Source organism: Sus scrofa, chromosome 4 (genome assembly GCF_000003025.6).
Source record: "Sus scrofa isolate TJ Tabasco breed Duroc chromosome 4, Sscrofa11.1, whole genome shotgun sequence".
NCBI classification, from domain to species: domain Eukaryota; kingdom Metazoa; phylum Chordata; class Mammalia; order Artiodactyla; family Suidae; genus Sus; species Sus scrofa.
This window is the reverse complement of record NC_010446.5, coordinates 95,321,889-95,344,722: the sequence shown is the minus strand read 5'-3', so window position 1 is coordinate 95,344,722 and position 22,834 is coordinate 95,321,889. Positions and strand designations below refer to the sequence as shown.

The following is a 22,834-nucleotide window of genomic DNA, read 5'->3' as shown; positions in this document are numbered from 1 at the left end:
CCTCTTGTAGCTCTGCAGGTTATGAAGCCCACTAGTATCCATGAGGATGCAGGTTTGATCCCTGGCCCAGGGGCTCGGTGGGTGAAGGATCTGGGGTTGCCGCGAGCTACAGGGTAGGTCAGAGATGCGGCTCAGATCTGGCTTGGCTGTGGCTGTGGCGTAGGCTGGCAGGTGCAATTCCAATTCAACCCCTGGCCCAGGAACATCTTTTTAGGCGCGGCCCTGAATAGAAAAAAAAAAAGAAAAAAGAAAAAGCCGGAGTCGCTATTGCCGTTGCCCATTGCCCTTATTTCCTAAAAGAGAGGAGGAGACAAGCACTTAAGCTCAGAAGGAGGGACACTTTGGCAGCCTAGTACCCTGTAGACAGATGTCCACGCTGCCTCGTCCATCTGTTTCTCCTCTGGCCTCAGACAAGTAGACGTCGCCACAGACCATCCCGCTTGGTGCTGGGACCCAGCTGGAGGTGCTTTATTTCTCCTCAGGAATCTGTCAGCTTCTCAGTGAGGTTTTGGGGTTTGGGGGTATTGTTTTTCACAAGTGGAGGAGCAGTGGTTAACCTTCTGGTGGGCGCTCAGAGTGGAAGGCACTGCCTGGCGAGGCTCCGCCGCTGGGTCGCTGTGTCCCCTGCCCCCGCCCCTCCGTGAAGGTCTGGCTTTGCGGTCTGCCCCTCTCCCCTTGTTCCTTCATCTCTCTGCCACCTTCTGGCCTCCTTTTGCTTTCTTTGTCTTCTTATTCTCAGCCTGCTCCTGTTTTCTGTCTCTGTACTCCAGCCCCTGAGCCCAGTAGCCCATAACTTAACTGGTCTTAAGGCAAAATTTAAAAATATTATGTTACAAACTGTTTTATGGTCTCTGTTCTGAATTTTGAGAGTTTTGAGAGTTGGGTCAATTTTTAAACAGGTATTAGGAGTTCCCACTGCGGTGCAATGGGATCGGCCGTGTCTCTGGAGCCCCAAGATGAAGGTTCAATCCCCGGCTGGGCACAGTGGGTTAAAGGATCCGGCATTGCACTGTGTGATGCTGTGATGCTGCAACTGCGGTTCAGATCTGATCCCTGGCCAGGGAACTCCATGTGCTGCAGGGCGGCCAAAAAACAAACAGATATTGTGTGCTGGGCCAGTGCTAGGTCCTTTGAGCCTGTGATGCCAGGTGGTTTGTGCAGGAGGAAGTCATCCCCTTGCTTAGAAATGAAGAAACAAGGCCTAAGAGAGGTTGAGGGTCCTGATCAAGATCACACATCTGGTATGAAGGGCTCTGCCATCTTTTATTCATCTATTTTTTAATTTTTATTTTTGGCCCTGGCATGCCAGTTCCAGATCAGGGATTGAACCCGGGCCGTAACAATGCAAGCACTGCATCCTAACCACTAGACCATCAGGGAACTCCCTGCCATCTTTCGTATTGGATTTCTCGGTTCCAAAACCCAAGCAAGCAAACCCAAACTAATTCTCAAATTAACGGAAATAAGTCTCTTGTTTTAAAAACTCATGTGGGAAAAGCTCTCAGATGGTCTTTATCCATCTCACTTACTGGAGTATGTTATTCATTCATTCACTTTGTTATGAATATAAAAGTACGTCTTCCAGTCTGGAAATATGAATACAGGGGGCATAGTGTCCATGTAAATGTATCTAATAGTCTTTTTTCCCCAAGTGATTTTCCATAATTGAAGTTTTACTGACCACACCATATTAAGTACTGAGTTTACAAAATTGAGTAAGATACAGTCCCTGAAATTGAGACATATTCAATCTAGAGATGATTTTTTTAATTTTTCAAAATTTTAATTTTTTTAATTTTTAAAATTAAAAAAAAAAATTTATGCCTTTTAGGGTCGCGCCCGCGGCATGTGCAGGTTCCCAGGCTAGGGATCGAATCGACCACAGCCTCAGCAACGCAGGATCCGAGCCGCATCTACAACCTACACCACAGCTCACGGCAATGCCAGATCCATCCTTAAACCACTGAGTGAGGCCAGGGATCAAGCCCGCAACCTCATGGTTCCTAATTAGATTGTTTTCACTGCACCACAACAGAAGCTCCGAGATGATTTTTTTTTAACGAGTTAATTCATGTGAAGTGGGTAGAATGGCGCCTGGCACATGGCAATTGCTCAATAAACATTTGGCTTGTTATCAATGTTGCTTTCTTGTCTCGTTACCATCACTGCTGACCCTACCCCTGTTAACTTCCTGGCACACAGGGGGCACAAGAGGGCTCACGAGGGCCAGTGAATGATAGTTCTCCCGCTCTTTCAACCAACATGCCAGCAGTGGTGAGGCGTTAGGAAGTTCTCCCGCTCTTTCAACCAACATGCCAGCAGTGGTGAGGCGTTAGGAAATGTAAAACTCTTGAGGAGAGATATAAAATACTTTTCTTTGGAGTTCCCATCATGGCTCAGCGGAAACGAACCTGACTAGCATCCATGAGATTGAGGGTTCAATCCCTGGCCTTGCTCAGTGGGTTAAGGATCCAGCATTACTGTGAGCTGCGGTGTAGATTGCAGACGCAGCTCATATCCTGCATTGCTATGGCTGTGGTGTAGGCTGGCAGCTGAAGTTCTGATTTGACCTCTAGCCTGGGAACCTCCATATGCTGAGGATGTGGCCCTAAAAAGACAAAAAATAAACTACTTTTCTTTTTTTTTATTTATTTTTTTATTGGCTGTACCTGTGGCATATGGAAGTTCCTGGGCCAGGGATTGAACCTGAGCCCCAGTTGCGACCTGAGCCACTGCAGAGACAACACCAGATACTTAACCCACTGTGCCACAGCAGGAACTCCTACTTTTTTTTTTTTTTTTTTTTGTCCTTTTTGTCTGTCGAACCTGAGTTCTCATGGATGCTAGTTGGGTTTGTTAACCGCTGAGCCATAACGGGAACTCCAGAACGCCTCCTATTAATATTATCAATCTAATTTATGTTCCCCAAGCCTCGGTTTCTTCATCTGTAAAATGGGAATGATTATTATTCATAACAATAAGGAGTTGCTGCACCTTCCATCTCAGGGGACAGAGGGTCTGAATCAGGGGTCCCCGCTGCCATCTAGAGAGCTTTTAAAAGTTTTGTTATGGGAGTTCCCTTCGTGACCCAGCAGAGATGCGTCCGACTAGGAACCATGAGGTTGTGGGTTCGATCCCTGGCCTCGCTCATTGGGTTACACAACTGACGTTGCTGTGAGCTGTGGTGTAGGTCGCAGACGTGGCTTGGATCCTGCATTGCTGTGGCTGTGGCGTAGGCTGGCAGTTGTAGCTCTGATTAGCCTCCTAGCCTGGGAACCTCCACCTGCAGCAGGCGAGGCCCTAAAAAGATAAAAGGAAAAAAAAAAAAAAAAGAGAAAATAGTCTTGTTATGTAAGACAGTGTTATTATGCATTAGAAAAAATGTTATTCATTCTGATAATATTCCTGGGTTATTTGAGATAAAATTCCCACTTTATCCCCAGAAATCTGAGCCATCAAAGGCTAAACATCCTTTTCTGGATCAAATACCATGTTGGGGGGGTCATAGCTGAGGGTAGAAATTACAGCGGTCTGCCTTTCTTCCTGAAACAGCTCTCTGGGTTTGGGAAAAAAAAAAACAAACCCTGATGTCTGAATCCTGTCCCCAAGATTCTGAGGTCATAGGTCAAGGATGGGATATAGAAGATGCTGAGCATGGCTGGATTTGGGAACCACCAGACTGAATGACCACCCGTGGTCAGCCACATTTCCTATGCAGTGCTGCCCCTCTCCTGGTTTTAGCTTTCATTCTGGTGTTCCTTCACCCTCTCTCTGTTCATCCTTCAGTCACCCCCTGTCCTGAGTCTAACTGTTCTCTGGGCTGGGAGGGACACAAAGGAATAAGAGACTGTGTCTCTCCCATTCATCCTAGGTTGATTTGGGGCTAACTTGCTGTGTGACCTTGGACAAATTGCTTTCCCTCTCTGGTCCCGTTTCCTCTCTGTACAATGGGGAGGGTGAACATGCTCTTGGGTCCCTTCCAGCGCTGCTGATCTGTGGTTTTTCTCCCCTCCTGGGGATGGCACACTCCCTCTGGAAATTCTCTCTTGAGCAGAAGCAGGGTCACCCTCTCCTCTACCCCATTGCTAGTCCTTATTCTACTCCTGGCTCAGGGAGGCTTGACATCTTTGTGTAAACCAGTTCTGTGGTATTTTCAGTTTCTTGATGGAAAAATGATGAACTGAAAAGAAAATATTTGAAAATCCAGAGCATTCCACCCATGGCCTGTCACGGTTCGGCGCCTGGTCCCTCGGGCCCACGTTTGCCGCTGAGCCTGGCTCTCGCTTTGATGCTTGACCTTTTGCTGCCTTGGGGGTTTCTGCAGAGCACAGTTCCCATGGAGTGGGAGGGGCCTGGGAGGGTGCCCAGTCTGCTACCCTTCTCTGGCAGAGTGCCTTAAACCCACCTAGGTGGATGAGAATATTTGTTGTTTATATATTTTTTATTGCAAAAAGGTGCATAGGAAGAGATTCAAGTGTTACTAGTGCTTATATCTGGTGCTGTGGATCCTTCTATTTTTTTTTCTCCTTTCTCTGTGTGAATATATATTATAGTATATCATGTAACATAATGAATAATGATGTAAATATGTTTCTTTAGAAACTTTGCATCAAACTCTGGACTTTTTCTTGCATTTTTCATATAACATTATATCATATTCTCAACTGTTTTCTAAAAAAATTTTTTTCTTTTCTTTTTTGACTGCCCCACAGCACATGGAGTTTCTGGGCCAGGGATCAAATATGAGCCTCAGTCTTGACCAAAGCCACAGCTGCAGCAATACCAGATCCTCAACCCGCCGTGCCAGGCCAGGGATCAAACGTGCAGCCGGGTGCTCCTAAGTTGCTGCCGATCCCGTACTGCCACAGTGGGAACTCCTAAAATATTTTTAAAGACTGTTGCAATATAAGGCTATAGCATAATTTATATAGCTAGTTCCTTTTTTTTTTTTTTTTTTTTTTTTTTTTGCTTTTTAGGGCAGCATATGGAAATTCCAAGGCTAGGGGTTGAACTGGAGCTGTAGCCATAGCCACAGCAACGTGGGATCTGAGCCACGTCTGTGACCTACACCACAGCTCACGGCAACACCAGATCCTTAACCCACTGAGCGAGGCCAGGGATCAAACCTGCATCCTTATGGATCCTAGTCGGGTTCGTTAACCGCTGAGCCAAGAAGGGAACTCCCTAGTCCCTTAAGTTTAGATATTTGGTTGTTTCCAACGTAAAACTTTTTTTTTTCTCCTTCTTTTGGCTGCACCTAAGGCATGTGGAAGTTCCCATGCCAGAAATCAAACCCATGCCATAGGAGCGGCCCAAGGTGCTGCAGTGACAATACCGGATCCTTAACCTGCTATACCACAAGAGAACTCCATAACTTTTTTTTGTTTGTTTTGCTTTTTAGGGCTGCAGCCACAGCATCTAGAGGTTCCCAGGCTAGAGGTCAAATTGGAGCTACAGCTGCTGGCCTACACCACAGCCACAGCAACACCAGATCCGAGCCACGTCTGTGATCTACAGCATAGCTCACGGCAATGCTGGATCCTTGACCCACTGAGCGAGGCCAGGGATCGAACCTGCATCCTCATGAATGCTAGTCACTTCGTTTCAGCTGAGCCACGACAGGAACTCCCATCACTTTTTTTTAATTTTCATTTTTTGTGGAAGTATAGTTGATTACAATGTTGTGTTAATTTCTGCTGTACAGCAAGTGATTGAGTTGTGTGTGTGTGTGTGTATATATATATATATATATATATATACATTCTTTTTTAAAACATTCCTTTCCATTATGGGTTTACCACAGAACACTGAACACAGTTCGTGCTATATGATAGCACCTTGATTCATTCCCTCCATGTGTAATAATAGCTCAATGTAAAACTCTTTTAAATAATAGTGTGATGAACTTTGTTCTGCTTCTGAAGCCCACCAGACAGGACTTGAGGGGCCAGGAATCATTAATAATGACTCTTCTATCCCCAGAATCCAGGAGTTCTCCAGCTGAGACCGAGCTGCCCCTCTCCACGCAGGTGAGCTCATGTTCTTGCAAAAGCATCACGGCGCGGGAGCAGCACCTAGTGTTTAGGGTTGTGGGCTGACACCAGGCAGAAATGAGTTCAGATCCCAGCTCTGCCATTCACTAGAAACCTGGCCATGGAGCAAGCTGCCTGCCCTTTTCACGCCTCTGAAAAGCAGGTTAAGAGCAGTTCTCTCTATGCAGAGACGCGAGCCATGTGAAGTGTGGAGAGGCGCTGACCTCGCTCACCCAGCTGCTCTGTGTCTACTGGTTGCTGTTTCATCTCCAAACCCCTGGGTACCACTAATGAGCTTAGCTTATAACTCAGATTCAGTTCATCCAAGCTCTTCCCCCTGTGGACTCCTGGTGTCATAATTTTCTAGAAAGAGGATTACCTCTGAAGCTGCCTAACAAATCCTTGAGTAATCCAATTTTGCATCCAGCTTCATCTTCTCTCCTGGTCCTTAATTCCCTAAATGCTAAGCTGGGAGGCTCAGCTGCTCCTGGAGCTGGGCAGCACTGGGGAAGAGCCCGGGGTCCTGCACCTCGGCTGTATTGGATGCAGGACTGTCCAGGCACGAGGGGAAGGAGCTCCAGAGTGAAGCTCACGCTCAGGAGGCCAGAGGGTGGAGGGAACTGACCCTGAGAATGTGTTTCTCGGCGCTAGGTTCTGACCTTGACACTTGCTTCCTCATTTCATCCTTAAGGTAACCGAGATTCGGTTACCAGGATGGTCGTGCCTACAAGGGAGGAAAACTGATGCCCACATGGGCTAAGAAATCTGCCCAGGGTCACATAGCTAGTAAGTGATGGATCCAGGACTTCATCCAGGATGTAGGCTTTTCCCAGTAAGAGGTGGTACCTATGCCCTGGACCAGACCCACGCAATCACGGCGGTTTATCTCCTCTGAAAGGTGCTGTGCCCTTAAGCTCCTGGTGGAGAGGCAGTGGCAAGCTGTAGATACAAATAATGCTGCAAAGTTGAGAGGGATAGGCCAGACTTGGAGAGGTCCATCAGATGGGAAAAGGAATGCCTTGGGTGGAGCAGGGAAGGGGTTAAGGAGCAGGGGACGCCTGAGCTGGGTCCTGAATGATGGTGCAGTCCACAGAAAATGGGCTAACAGTGAGGAATGTCTCTTGTAGGCACCTACCACTAATGAAGATGATGAAGATATTTCCTCCAAAGAGTCTGCAAATGCAACAAGCCTCCCAGGTAAAGACTGGATTTTTTTTTTTCTTTTTGCCATTTCTTGGGCCACTCCCACGGCATATGGAGGTTCCCAGGCTAGGGGTCCAATTGGAGCTGTAGCCGCCGGCCTACACCAGAGCCACAGCAACGTGGGATCCGAGCCGAGTCTGCGACCTACACCACAGCTCACGGCAACACTGGATCCTTAACCCACTGGGCAAGGCCAGGGATCCAGGGATCAAACCCGAAACCTGATGGTTCCTAGTCAGATTCGTTAACCACTGAGCCACGACGGGAACTCCAAGACTGGATATTTTTGTATTTCTGTGGCTTACCGGGCACAAAAGAACTGGTCTCTTGGCAGAAGGCCAGTCTGCTTAACAAAAAAGATCCGTGGCAGAAATATTCTTTTATTACTGTATACGTTCATGTTTGATTATTGTTAGCTAAGCTATAGTGAACGGAACATCAGAAGAGTGGGATAAGTCAGTGAAATATTTCACAGTTGGCCCGGAAGACAAATGAAAATGCTACACTTTACAAAGTTATTAGAGTTTGACGTGGAATTCATGGAGAGAAATCATTGTTTTGGAAGCCGTTGCTTTCAATGCTTCTGATTTCCTATACCTGCAAGACCGGGAAAACTTGGCAACGTTGCATCAAGAAAGATCCCAGGTCCTGTATTTGTTTCCTCCATGTGTGAAATGCATGGAGTCTAGACTCTGGAGGCTTGAGCAGATCCATCTGATGGCTCTCAGGCTTTCTGAGGAAGTCCTTGGCTGCTGTACTGTTCCCTGGGTCAATTCCTGCTGCCCCTGCCGCTGGCCGTCCATGCTCTGTCATCCTAGTTGCAAACTCCTACCTAGTGCAGTACACCTAGGGGGACCTACTAACTACCTGGGGTTAAGCTCTGCTGTGCAGGTGGGGACTCAGAGGTAACCGAACCCTGCTTTCCAGGAGTCTACTACAGTCCAGGAGTAAAAGAGTAAAATAGTGGCTGTAACAGAGGACAGACTGTGAGACTGGCTGAAAGGGAGCCACAGATAAAGCAGAGCTGGGATTGAGAGGCTTGAGTGAGCATGTGCATTTGAGGGAATCACGAAGTTCACAGAGGAGGTGTCATTTGAAATGAGCCTTGAATGAAGCAGGGGCGGGGGGGATGGCAGTAGGTGGGGGCAGCAGTTCAGGGGCTGCTGTGGAAGAGGGTCCCTTGAGTCTTCTCCAGCCACTCTTACTGAGGATCTATCTCATTCACCCCAAAGTCTTTAAAGACCATCTATAGGCTGGTGATTTGCAAATTTGCATCCCCATCACTGACCTTTCCACTAAGATCCAGGCTTGTGTATCCAGCTGCCCAGGTGACATGGGGACCTGGGTACCTACAGAAACCTCAATGTGTCTGAAAGAAAATGCCTGATGATGCCCTGGCTGTCTAACCCAAGTCTCTTTTTCTCCATCTTCCTCATCTCAGGACCTGAGACCACATCCTATGGGTTGCTGGGGCCAGGGGATTAGCTTCCTCTTCTTACCCTTCATCTGATGTCCCTCAGCAGGTCCTGTCACTTGTACCTTGAGGCATGCCCAGGAGCTGACCACCTCTCACCCCCTCCACTGCCAAGACTTGGTCCAGCCACTTTCCTCCTGTAGGACTTTGGAGCTGCCTGCCAGTCTGCTGGCCTTTAGTCTTAACCTTCAATAGACTCTTCCAACCACCAGCCAGAATGACTCTTAAAACCCACATCCAAGCTCTGCTTGGCTCAGCACCATCTCCTCCTCTGGGGAGGAGGAGAAAGCCAAAGACCAAACAAAGGCCCCAGTCTCCATGGGATCAGGGCCTAGACTTCATCTCCCCTTTTCTCCCTCCACTCGCTCTGCCCTCCTGGCTCTTCCATGTGTGCTCGACTCATGGCCTCTGCACTTGCTGCTTGCTCTGCCCCGAGGCTCTTCCCCCAACCTCCACCTGGCCAGCCCCTTCGCACATCGAGGCCTCTGCTCGAATGCCCCCTTCTCAGGGAGACTTTTCCCGACCACCCAGTCTGGCTGACACCCCTCGCCCTCCCCCGCTGTCCCTCTCTCTCTCCCCTTGCTACGTTGTGGTTTTCATCATTGCCCTCGTCACTACCTACATCATATTACATACTTATTTGTTTGTCTGTCTCCCTGAGTTAGAATGTAAGATCCAGGAAGCAGGAGCTTTTCTCTCATCCTATTCTTTGCACCCCAGAGGCTGAGAACAAAGCCTGGCACATGATAGACACTCAATAAATATTTGTTGAATGAATGAAGGAACAAATACAAAAGATGATGAAATATTAGTAAATGAGTCAGCCAAGCAGTGTGTGAAATGACTGTCACTGCCAGGAGATGTAGGACATGCTGGGAAAGACCTGTCCTTGAGGTCAGTGCCCGCTACCAGTCTGGGCTCAAGGCAAAGCCTGGATCCCCTGGGCACCTCAAGTGATGCCTGGCAGGTGACATCTTCATCAGCAGTGGGTACCACTTAGAGTGGAAGAGCCTGAATCCCAAGTCCACGAGACTGCAAGTGTCTGCCTTTCTGGCAGGAGAGGATGATGCATTTGTTTAGATGTACTCTCTGTCCAGTCCAGGTTCTTTCTCTCTCTGGCAGCCATGGGAGAGACCTTTCTGCAGAAGGACATGGCTGCTGGGCAAGCTACTTTGTCCTTCCATTCATTCAACTACATGTTTCGATGAGCCTGCTTTGTGCAGGGCACCATGTGTACAGTTGGGAGTCTAAGAGTGAAAAAGACCTTCAGGGAGCTCCGACTTGCAGGTGGAGCTGGAGGAGTAACCAAGAGGGGCATGGGGCCAGCGCGAAGCAGGGTCACTTCTCAAAGGAAACGACATCACCTCATGCGACACCCAAAGGCCAAGTAGGGACTGGACAGCACGGGGCTGCCGCAAAGAGAGATGCGTGTCCTGGGAGTGAAGAGAACGCGTGCGGAGGGCTCTGGGAGGAGAGGGGACCTGACGGAGACGGTGGGACGTTCACGTGGCTGGCCCTTGAGTACCAAGGGGGGAGATAGGCGAGTGGTCACACCCCCGTGGGGAACCTGCACCCAAATGACGATGTCAGGGAGGCCCAAGGGCTTTACATCAGACATTGTCCTAGGGGAGCCACCCTCGATGGGGTCCCCCAAGCCTCTCTTTCTTGCACTCCCTCTGAGCCTTGTGGGGCAGGCTGAACGGCCCTAGAGAAGTCTCTCTGAAAGCGAGTGAGAGTCTGGGGCTGGCCGCAGGAGCTCAGGAGTACTGAGCTTGAGGTACATTTCTTGCCAAGCAGCAGAATCCTGGGGTCTGTCAGAGGAGGCTGGGGGTGGCTCTTCTAGACGAGGCTTTGGCCAGAAACCTGGCCAACCTGTCAAGTGGCCTGGTGTTAACAAAGAGCCATTTCCTCCTCCAGGGATGAGATTCTTGGCATGGCACCTGCTGAGGGTTCTTTTCCCCTTCCTTGCCTCTGCTCCTCCTTCTCTTCTTTCTTACCTTTTTTTTTTTTTTTTTTTTTTTTTTTTTTTCCCTTAGTGCAAGATTCTGCGTCGGTACCATTGCCCACATTCCTGGTGGCTGGAGGCAGCCTGGCCTTCGGGACGCTCCTATGCATTGGCATCATCTTAAGGTGAGGTGGGCCTGGGGGCACTCTCTGGGGGTCTCGTGTTTCTTATCTAGCCTTGCCAGTGCTCGGGTGGTGGCACTGGGTTGGAGAGCCAGGAATGCATTCAAGCTATATTTTAGAGGTGGAACTGACAAGATGTGATGACAGCTTAGATGAGAAGAATGGGAGTTCCCGTAGTGGCTCAGCAGAAACCAATCTGACTAGCATCCGTGAGGATGCAGGTTCGATCCCTGGCCTCGCTCAGTGGGTTAAGGATCCAGCGTTGCCGTGAGCTGTGGTGAAGGTTGCAGATGCGACTCAGATCCTGCATTGCTATAACTGTGGTATAGGCCAGTGGCTACAGCTCTGATTTGACCCCCAGCCTGGGAACCTCCATATGCCGTGGGCGTGGCCCTAAAAAGATTGAAAAAAAAAATAAAAGGGAAGAATGGAAGAGAGGGAGGCGTCAAGTCTGATCCACAGGTTTCTAGCCTAAGCAACTGGGCAGCCACTAAGACCGGGGGAAGAACAGCTGAGTGAGAAATGCTGATCACACGTCGGCACCACTGGGGAAACCCCAAGTGGGCAAGTTTGGGAGATCATTCAGCTGGTTGGCAGCAGGTAGATGAGGCCAACTAACCTGGGAAATACAACTGAAAAATTGTGAAGAGGAGGAGCTGAGAAAGGGTCTGAGAAGGAGAAGCAGCGGGAAAACCCAGTTGTGAAAACCAGTCAGAGAAGGTGTGTGTTAGACGCTGAAGAAACACCTTAGGTTCTGGGATTACGGTATGAATATGACCCTTCCTGTCTGCCAAGGGCCACATACGAAAATGATGAAAATACCATGTGAGAAGCACCACAACAGAGGTGTGTGCACTGGTGACTCCAAGGTGCCTGGCCAGATCTGCTTGGGAACATTCCATGTCTCAAAATAAACATACCTAGTGGGTCACCTTTAAATGCCCTTTCCATGGAGTTCCCGTCCTTAACAAACTACTAGGACCCGTGAAGACACAGGTTTGATCCCTGGCCTCACCTAGTGGGTTAAGGATCCAGTGTTGCCGTGAGCCATAGTGTAGGTTGCAGACGTGGCTGGAATCTGGCGTTGCTGTGGCTGTGGTGTAGGCCGGCAGCTGCAGCTCCGATCGGACTCCTAGCCTGGGAACTTCGATGTGCCACGGGTGTGGCTCTAAAAAGACATAAATAAATAAATGCATGTCCTGTCCTAGTGCCCTCCCCCCGTCAAGGTGAGGAAACACCCTGATGAAGGCTTGATTGGCACCCTGGTTCCTGTAGCACCATATGCCCATTTCATCCCATTCTCTACCTCTCCATGCGGTCACTGGTTTTGCCATTCATTCCCGAGCTTGCAGAGAAGGCGCCTAACAGTTCTCCCAATGAATGGGCAATAAAGACAGCTTCCAATGTTCATGATTTTCCTGAAGGAACTGACAATTGTGCCTATGCTGAAGCCCTCACAGAAATCAGGCTGGGCCCTGACTTTGGATGGCGGTTCATTACAATCTTAACACAAGTTGAAGAGATTCTGTTCTTCCTGTCTCTTCCCTCGAGTGTGACTCTCCAGGGCCTCCAGCTGGTGACTGTGAGAGGCGGTCTTTGAGGGTGTTCTGGAAGGAGGGGTGAGACCTTGGCAGAGAGCTTTCCACATGGTAGCTCATTGGAGTCTCACAGTGACCCCCCAAGTAGCTCGGCCCCAAGGTGGTCTGGGTCGGAAGATGCACAAGATAACTCACACTGTGTTCAGGGTTGTTTTTGCTTTGATTTAGCAGTGAAGTAGGGAACAAGCTGTCCCAGGGTGTGCAGAAGATAAGGGGCCCGAAGAGCGGAAGTAACTCCTCGGAGGAGCCGAGAACTCATTGAGTCTTACATCTTTGGGCCACAGAGGGGCCACCCCAGCTTTTGGAGGTCTTCTTACTGCCTCCTAAGGATTCCTTGCCTCACCTCAGGCACCTATTTCTGTATTCTGTCTGCTTTGTTTTTTAGCCACACCCTCCGCATGTGGAAGTTCCCAGGCCAGAGATCAAACTCGCTCCACTTTGGTCATCCAAGCCGCAGCAATGACAACGCCAGATCCTTAACCTGCTGAGCCATAAGGGGCTCCATCTCTTCCTATTGCTATATCGTTATGGCTTCAAGAGGCCTTTTTATTTATTTATTTATTTTGTCTTTTTGCTATTTCTTGGGCCGCTCCCTCGGCATATGGAGGTTCCCAGGCTAGGGGTCGAATCGGAGCTCTAGCAGCCGGCCTACACCAGAGCCACAGCAATGTGCGATCCGAGCCACGTCTGCAACCTACACCACAGCTCACAGCAACGCAGGATCCTTAACCCACTGAGCAAGTGCAGGGACCGAACCCGCAACCTCATGGTTCCTAGTCGGATTCGTTAACCACTGCACCACGATGGGGACTCCCAAGAGGCCTTTCTCATAACCCTCCATAGACCCTGTACATACCATGATTTCCACTTGACGGATGAGGAAATGAAAGCTGAAAGAGGGTAGCATGGTTACAGCTAGTTAAGGGTAAGGCCAAGATTCAAAAGCTCATGCATTTTGGATAGGGCCTTAGGCGTCATTTAGTCCAACTCTTTAATTTTACAAATGAGAAAAACAGCCCTGAGAGGTAAGATGCGTTGCCCATAGACACACGACTTGTTAATAGAAGAGACAGGACTAGAACTCATGCCCTGAGAGTCCCTGCCCACTGCGCCAGCCTGCTGTCAACTGAGAGGTGGGCCCAGTAGGTCCTATCCGTCTACTGTTGGCCAGCGGCCCCCCTAACAAGCCGAGCCATCTTGGTGTGCCGGGAACCACGAAGAGAAGCCATAGGCTGGGGGAATGGGCCACGGTGTCCATCACAGAGCTTGCTTGCTGAAGTGCTGATGGTATTTGTACTTGACTGGTTGCTACACAACCAGAGTCCCTGAAGGCAGAGAACTACGTATCAGTCATTTATTTCCTAGCCTGGTGAGTTTCCATTTCCTCCCACATAAGGCAAATTTATTTGAAGAGAGGCCAGTTATTTCAAGCAATGAAAAACCCCTCTACTCTCAAAGTCCTCCATGTCCAGAAAAGAGTAGAAATGCAGAGAGAGCTGCTGTGGGCCTGAGGTGACAAAATGGCTGGGCCACCATGGTGGTTGGGGTGGCCCTACTACAGTGGATGGAATGAGAGAGGCAGGTGAAGGAGGTAAAGCCTGCCAGCCTATGATGCCATCTTTTAATTTTCGTACATTTACTGTGCTCCAGCAGAGCGTGGTGTTTTCCCAAGTGTTTTTTTCCAACAATATCAGTGATAATTAAAAAAAAAATTTAATGTGCCATTGAAAACGGTGTGCCCGCTATTTAATTGGACGTTATAATTTATAGGGGCCTTCTCCTCACCCTGTACCCTGTTCCCCACTGCTTCGCTCTTTATTTTATGCTATCTGGCACTGGTAAAATAGGATTCTCATAGCAGAGACTTTTCTGCACATTTATCTAGAATGGCTAACACTATTAGGTAAAGACCTCCTATGTGTATGCCTCTAATTTAAATCATATTGTATTGAATGTATTGTCTCTTTTCTCTTCTCTTCTCTTCTATTCTTTTCTGTTTTTTAGGGCCGCACCCATGGCATATGGAGGTTCCCAGGCTAGGGGTCTAATCGGAGCTGTAGCTGCTGGCCTACACCAGAGCCACAGCAACAGCAACGCCGGATCCGAGCCACATCTGTGATCTACACCACACCTCACAGCAATGCCGGATCCTTAATCCCCCGAGCAAGGCCAGGGATCGAACCTGCATCCTCATGGATGCCAGTCAGATTTGTTTCCACTGAGCCACGATGGGAACTCATTTCTTTTTTTGTTTTTGGGCTGTGCCCATGGCACATGGAAGCTTCCTGGCCAGGGATGGAACCTGTGCCACAGCAGCGACCAGAGACACAGCAGTGACAACTTTCAAGTACCCTGGGTCACAGAAGTGGCTGGGTACAGTGAGTACCTTCTGTGGCCTTTGGGGGTGTGTGTGTCACTTTCTTTCGCTAGGTCTTGGTTTCATCTTTTCTTTTTCTTTTTTTCGTTTTTAATTAATAAGTATTATTGGAGTTCCCATCCTGGCTCAGCGGAAATGAATCTGACTAGCATCCATGAGGATGCAGGTTCAATCCCTGGCCTTGCTCAGTGGGTTAAGGAGCCGGTGTTGCATTGAGCTGTGTGGTATAGGTTGCAGGTGCAGCTTGGATCCCGAGTTGCTGTGGCTGTGGTGTAGGCCAGCAGCTGTAACCCCGATGAGACTCCTAGCCTGGGAACCTCCATATGCCGCAGGTGCAGCCCTAAAAAGACAAAGCACTAAAAAAAAAAAAAAAAAAAAAAAAAAAAAGTATGAGGGTTATAAGTTTTTAAAAAATTTCTTTTGGCTGCAGAACCTTTTCTTTAAACCGAGCATTAGGAGGCCCAAGTATGCAAATTAGGTAAAAGGTGGAGGCTGAGGGCAAATGAAGTCTGACAGCTCAGCTCTTTGTTCCTTCTATCCGCCCTGCCCCCCTCCAGCCTCCAGGTCCTGCTCAGCCCTCTGCCTGGGGGGCGGGCAGTACCAGGCATGAATGCATGCCAGGCTGGCTGATTTCGGAGGCCTCTTAGAATTTAGTGATTTGCAGAAAAATTCTCATTCCTTCCTTAAAATATTTCAAAAGAAGGAAAGCTCATCTTTCTCAGTTACCCATCCAATTGCTTTGAAAAAAACTGAGGACAGGAGTTCCCATCGTGGCTCGGTGGAAATGAATCTGACTAGCATCCACGAAGACGCAGGTTCGATCCCTGGCCTTGCTCAGTGGGTTAAGGATCTGGTGTTGCCGTGAGCTGTGGTGTAGGTTGAAGGCACGGCTCAGATCCTGCATTGCTGTGGCTGTGGCGTAGGTAGGCAGCTACCGCTCCGATTCAACCCCTAGCCTGGGAACCTCCATATGCCGCGGATGCGGCCCTAAAAAGACAAAACAGACAAAAATTTAAAAAATTAATGAGTTCCCGTCGTGGTGCAGTGGTTAACAAATCCAACTAGGAACCATGAGGTTGCGGGTTCGGTCCCTGGCCTTGATCAGTGGGTTAAGGATCCAGCATTGCCATGAGCTGTGGTGTAGGCCGGTGGCTACAGCTCCAATTCGATCCCTAGCCTGGGAACCTCCATATGCTGCGGGAGTGGCCCTAGAAAAGGCAAAAAGACCAAAAAAAAAAAAAAAAAGAATAAATTTAGCCTTAGTTATAACATAAGCACGACTTCCCATGGCTCCAGATTCTTAGTAAACCTCACTTTCGTCACTCCTCCCTGAGGTGGATAGACCCAAGTTCACTTATCAGCCTCCTATTATGGCACATTTGTGTTGCGGTTTTGCTTTTATCAACAACACTGCGTTGAACATCTTGGTGCAAGAGCCTTTCATGGCTCTGCTCTTTCCTGAGGGTATCTTCCCAGAAGTGGAATTCTTGGGTCAGAACGTCTGACTCTTTTGAAGCCCAGAGTTTAATGACTCTGTCCTCAGTGCTCTCATGAGGGAGGAGGCTTCCACCCAGGGACCCAGCATAGCGCCAGTAAGTGCCCCTGCTGTGTCCCCTTCCTGTGCAGTGCCTGAAGCCCAAGTAACATCCTGCAGATTGTTTATTCCATTTGGACCACCGGCTAAGAGCCAGTGGCAGATTCGGAGCCAGCTATCAATTATTTATCCCAACAAGGACAGGAATAGCCTGTCGATATAAAAAGAAACCCAAGGAAAATCCCCAAACCTTGTTGTTGACATTGGTTTCCCCTCTTCCCTCCCAGCCCTTCCTGGAGTAGCGGGTATTTGGTAGACTTGAGAGAGACCACCTTGCTCCCACATTGGGGTCCACAGGCAGTAAGTTAGGAGGTGACGGAGTGGGAAGCAGGACAGGGGAGCTGCCCGGGCGGGCGAGGCTGCAGGGCCCCTGCAGGGAGGAGACCTGACTGTACCTTTGAAGATCGCTATCACCACCTCATCTTTCTTTGGGCTGTCAAGTGACTTTTCTCAGCGACTGAGCCCTGGCTTTGGGCCCAGAGTGGAGCAGCGTGAACGAAGCTGTGATCAGAGAGATGTCTATCTCCTTCCTGTTTTAACATCGACTTTCCTGTCAGATGAGTCACTTGTGCCCAAGTGGTACCCAGGGCCGGGTCTCTGAGAACGTGCCAGCGTGGTGGGAGGGGACCCCGAGGGCGAGGGAGAACTGGGGACGGTGGGACCACTGGAAGCTAGAGGAGCCGGAGGGCACTTGCGGGAGCAGCACAGCCTTTTTGCTGCTGTGAAAGGCAGTTGCCATGACCTGCCTCTGGCAGCCTTGATTTGACTGAGAGGCCCATTTTCCTTCCCCACTGAAAGACTACTTTCTCTCTCTCTCTTTTTTTCTTTTTAGGGCCACACCCGCAGCATATGAAAGTTCCCAGGCTAGGGGTCGAATCAGAGCTGCAGTCCCTGGCCACAGCCACAGCCACAGCTACAGCAGATCGCAGCTGCATCTTCAACCTGCGCTGAAGCTTGCAGCAACGCAGGCTCCTTAACGCACTGAGCCAGGGATTGAACCCACGTCCTCATGGATACTAGTCGGGTTCTTAACCTGCTGAGCCACAATGGGATGTCCTCTTTCTTTTTTTTCTTTTTTTTTTTTTTTTTTTTGCTTTTTAGGGCCACACCCATGGCATATGGAGGTTCCCAGGCTAGGGGCTCCAATCAGAGCTATGGCTGCCAGCCTACACCACAGTCACAGCAATGCAGAATCCAAGCCGCATCTGCAGCCTACACCACAGTCACAGCAATGCAGAATCCAAGCCGCATCTGCAGCCTACACCACAGTCACAGCAATGCAGAATCCAAGCCGCATCTGCAGCCTATACCACAGTCACAGCAATGCAGAATCCAAGCCGCATCTGTGACCTACACCACAGCTCACGGCAATGCTGGATCCTTAACCCACTGAGTGAGGCCAGGGATCAAACCGGCAACCTCATGGTTCCTAGTTGGATTTGGTTCCTCTGCCCTGTGACAGGAACTCCTCTTTTTTTTTTTTTTTTTAAGTAAATTCATTTGGGATTAATGATATGTCTCTCTGGGCAGTCTCTGGAGCAGGACAAATTAAATTAAGTTCTCAGTGCTATAAAGGGACACTCAAAGCCACATGCTCAAAACCTCAGTTTCCCCATGAGTCAGTTGGACCATCAGACAAACCCACTCTCTTGGGGTGTTTTTGATGACTCTTCAGTGGATCGTGTAGTTCCTGGTGACAAAAAACAGCTGACAAATAGTTAACACTCCTTAGAGCTGAAACCTGGGAGTGCCAGGCCACCAGGGCAGCCAGCTGTTGGTGTTTTTCTCTCGGGTTCATCACAGAGGGAACTTAACATGTGCATGTCCTGTCTTTGTGTATCTGTGTGAAGGTTCAAGAAGACGGGGCAGCTGCAGGCTCTGAAAGAAGGCAAGACGAACATGCACCCGCCGTATTCCTTGGGACAGCTGGTCCCTGAGCGGCCCAAGTCCACCCCAGTGCTCGTCCCCCTCATCTCCCCGCCTGTGTCCCCCAACAGCCTGGGGGACAACACCTCGAGGAACAGCCGACCAGAGGCCAGGGGCCCTCAGAGCCCTTATGATGTCAGCAACAGAGACTACTTTTTTCCCAGATAGCCAGCTGGGGGATGCCTGGCAGCCTGGGGCATCGGGCCCCCTGGGCTGCGTGGATGACACGCGGATGACAAAGCACAAATTGGCTCTGCAAAAGACGCTTCTCACTGCCATTCCAGCTCATCTCAGGTGCGTGGGGCCTCTGGCTTCACCTTGACAGAAGGGCCCCGTGGAAGATTCTGCGCTGGGTGGGAAAAGCTTGGCTGCATCTCTTCAGAAGGAGGAGGTGGTGGAGGTTTGGGACCATGCTTCCTCAGCTGCCCTGTTTACAGGGCTTAGAGTGAGCTCAGGTCCCCGTGAAGAGCACGGTGTCAAGCCTCTACTGGACACTCATGCGGGCAGAGCCGGGGGGCTGTGGAGGCCTCGGGCCCCCCGGCTTGGTGGGGACAAGTTGCTGGCCGCCCGCACACCCTGATGTTTCTCCAGGAGCTGCACCCGGAGGCAAGTAGGGTGGATTTCCAGCCAAAGACCACCCCCCGCACCCCCAGCTGCTTATCTCCTGGCCCACCACAGAGTTTCATCTTCTAGCTCAAACTCTTGAAACCCAAGTGCCTTCGCAACTCAGTTTTTTGAGGCCTGAGGCCGGCTCTCCTCAAACTGCCACCGCTGGGGGAAGGTCTCCCCTGCTTTTCTTGCCCACACCTGAACAACAGCTGAGAGGGGGCTGAATAGTATCTCAGGGCCTGAGGGTTTGCAATGGAATTATGATTAGTTCCTTAGCACCATTTTTCTTTCTTTCCTTTTTTTTTTTTTTAATTAACTATTTTTCTAAATGTGAATCATAATCCGACACACTTGCTGAATCCAGAAGCAACTGCACTAGCCGGATTGCCCTTTTTGGATCCCAGGACTTCAGCAGAGAAGCTAAGAGGAAAGAGGGGGTGAGGACAGGGTCTCCACTTTATCTATAATAGCATTGCTGAGGGGATTGCCTCTGCAAAGCAGCATCCTCCCAACCACCCCCCACCACACACACACCCGCCCACCCTTCCCCCACCCCCCTGCCCTTTCCCCATTCCCGCCCCCATCCCCCCCCCAAAAAAAAGGAGAACAGACGTTAGGGAGGTTTCTGCCCCTGGCAAATCCACACTGCCTTACTCCAGCTTTGTTTATTTCGTTTTCAACTGAGCCTAAGTAACCAGGGAAGAAAATATTTATGCGAAAAGACCAAAGAACCTGGCAAGAATGTATTTTAATTTGGTTTTTTAAAAACTGCTGACTGGTGGATCTTCAGAGGGTGGAAGAGGCAGCATTAGCAGACTGTCAGGGTGCAAATAACCTGTTGGGGGGGGTGGGATGGGGGAAATGCACGATAATGTTGCTTACTGCAAAACTGAGTCAAGTAAACAGGAGGAGAAAAAAAGATTTTCCCCTATTGGAGAAGAGACTCTGCTTTCCTTCTAAATTTTGGGTTTGCCTTTAAAAGCAGAAAAGAAAAAAAAAAAAAGCCTGCCTCTTCTTGAATTTAGCGGAAAAGCAGCTTGTTATTACTCCTGCAGGCGGTGGAGAAGGAAGGGGTGTCCAGCTCCCTGTCAGGGTTCTGGGAAGCTCGACTCCCACGGATTACCCAGCAGGTCAGCTGAAAATCCCCAGCTGTAAAAGCCACGAGCTTATCAGAGGAGGTTCATTAAAAAAAAAAAAAAAAATCCCTAACCTCAATGCCTTCCTCTTCTCAGTTAGTTCCTTGAATGTGATTCCGTTCAGCTAGTATTGAGGCACCGACTGCGGGTCCAGCCACGACACCTCGCTGACCGCTTCAGCTCAGTTTTCTCTCCAGGCTTTGAAAATTCAGAGAGATGAATGGTTCCTCCGTCAGGTACCCTCAAGTATCCTGGGATGTCCCAGAAGGAAGCTGTGATTAAAATCAGTCGTGTAACCACCACTCAAAATGTACCAGACCACAAAGCCTTTCTAGCGGCCCCCCGTCAGCAAAACAACCAGCAGCGCCAGACAGGTGGCAAAAGGATGGAAACGACCATGTTTTACGTACTGTTTGCCAGGTTCAACCTGTGACCGACCTTGGGCTCACAGAGCGATGTTCATGGCTGGCTTTGGCTTTAAATATCAGACCCTTAAGTTGACAAAAGTGAGGCAGGTGGTTTTTATTTTGTTTTTCGCTGAAGTTTCCTTGCTTGAGAATAGCAAAAATGCTGTTTAAGGGAAATGTGGAAAATGAGACTCTGCCTGAGAAAGGGTGGTTCCGTACCCACGGTTCTTTAACTCTTGACAAAGTTTTACCCACGTGTAAATATTACCAGAGCCGGGCAGAGCGGTGCTAGTGGAAGATGTAAATCCAGATAACTCACGACTGCTGAGAGCTAGGCAGCTTTGATCTCCAAATTGTTATTGCTTTCATTATTATTGGAACGGAACTGCCTTTTTTTTTTTTTTTTTTTTTTTACATTGAAGAGGGGTTTTTTTCCCTTTATTTTTTTTTTAATAAGCTAGTATAGATGAAGGAAAAATATTTGTCTTCTCCGGGTTGTAGGCCTTGCTCAGTGTACACAGGTCCACACCCTAAGCTTTCCCTGTCCTTGAATCTGGTCAGTGAATGTGGGTTTCAGTCCACAGGTCCTTCTAACTTGTGTTTCTGTAGCGCACGTGCTGTCTTTTATCCTCAACAGTGATGCAGCTCGGCCAATAATACCTGCAGCTATCTGCCACTCAGCCTGATGTGAAATGTTACAATTAACTCAGTGACAATTTTTGTGAAAGATGGGCAACTTATCCTGCTGGGTGGGAAAAGTTGAAACTATGCTCATTCAAAATTTCGAAGGGGTATTAATTCTTGTAGCATTAATGGGAAAAACAATTTTTTTTTAACTGTCAAGGAGGTAGCATTGATTGTGTCTACAAAGCCTTTGGTATCTCTGAGTGCTCCTTGCCCTTGAGGCTCTGGGTTCAACTGAGTCTCTGCCATTTCCCCCGCTGGCCCCGAAGGGTGGAGGGTGAGATGGGGTGCGGGGTTGGGGGAAGGCAACGCCATTACCAGGCATGGAATCTGTTGCCGGAACAGGTTGGGAGCCTACCTAGGGGTGACCAGAGCGCAAGGGGGCAGGCTGGGAGTGGTCATGGGTTTGCGGGTTTCCCGCAGAATGTTCAGGAATGTCTTGCCCAGCTGCTTTGGTGCTGTACTATGTCACCTCACTGAAGGCGTGTCAGATTGACCCAGCTGGGGAGGAGTCTGACACCAGCCCCAGGTGTTGGTGAGACATTATTTATCTTAACTTGGAGAAGCAGGGGCAACTGATGGTCCTTCAGAACATAAGCCTGGATCCCAGCCTGTCTTTGCAGCAGTTGGCAGTGGGGCTGTGGCTGGAAGGGAGGCCAACTGGCTCAGCTTCTGTGCCAGACACTCCTGAGCGTCCCCTAAAGGTCCTTCCAGCATCAGGTCCTTGCTGTAGCCTGGCCCCAGTGCCAGTTTCTATGGCAACCTTCGTGATTATTAAAGAACACTGTCAGTTGTATGAAAATGTGCTCAAATGAAGAGCTGCTTCAGAAGGCAGGGATTGGAACCGCGTGTAGCAAGGCCGTTAATTCATAGAGAAACCACATTCAGAAGGAGATCACGCATCTGTTAAATAGAATACCTCAACTTTATATTTTTTGGAGAGAAATAATAGTTATAAGTGTTGTCTTTATTTTTTTACCTAATTACCTGAAAGCATATACCAAAGGCTGATGTCTGTATATTGGGCAAAGGGTCAGTATGATGTTTTTCAGTGATTTGTTTTCTTTTTACCAGCTATTTTGCATTTAAAGTGAAAATTGTAAATGTTTGAAATAAATGAGTTCTAAAAATATGCTTGAGAGGTAATGATGCTTTGGCACCTGGGTCATTTAAAGGGAAGACTCGCATGATTAATGAGGGGAAGGGAGTAAGGAAAGATGGGTTTAAAATTAAGGCATTAGGGAGTTTCCGTCGTGGCGCAGTGGTTAACGAATCCGACTAGGAACCATGAGGTTGAGGGTTCGGTCCCTGCCCTTGCTCAGTGGGTTAATGATCCGGCGTTGCCGTGAGCTGTGGTGTAGGTTGCAGACACGGCTCGTATCCCGCGTTGCTGTGGCTCTGGCGTAGGCCGGTGGCTACAGCTCCGATTTGACCCCTAGCCTGGGAACCTCCATATTCCGCGGGAGCGGCCCAAGAAATAGCAACAACAACAACAAAAAAGACAAAAAAAAAATAAAATTAAGGCATTACCAGGGAGTTCCCGTTGTGGCTTAGTTGGTTAATCTGACTAGTATCCCTAAGGATTCAGGTTCGATCCCCGGCCTTGCTCAATGGGTTAAGGAGCTGGCGTTGCTGTGGCTGTGGTGTAGGCCGGCAGCTCCAGCTCG

At 49.2% G+C, this 22,834-nt stretch overlaps 1 protein-coding gene across 3 annotated transcripts in view; it reads left to right on the top strand.

Annotated features, from left to right (window-relative positions):
• IL6R (interleukin 6 receptor) overlaps positions 1–22,297 on the top strand; it is a 58,968-nt gene extending 36,671 nt beyond the window's left edge. For 2 of the 3 annotated variants that reach the window (XM_021088726.1, XM_021088727.1), the window contains exons 7-10: positions 5,983–6,029; positions 7,160–7,229; positions 10,746–10,839; positions 18,256–22,297. In XM_021088726.1, the coding sequence (XP_020944385.1) occupies positions 5,983–6,029; positions 7,160–7,229; positions 10,746–10,839; positions 18,256–18,499 (455 nt within the window). In that variant the 3' untranslated portion in view covers positions 18,500–22,297. 3 annotated transcript variants of the gene reach the window in all.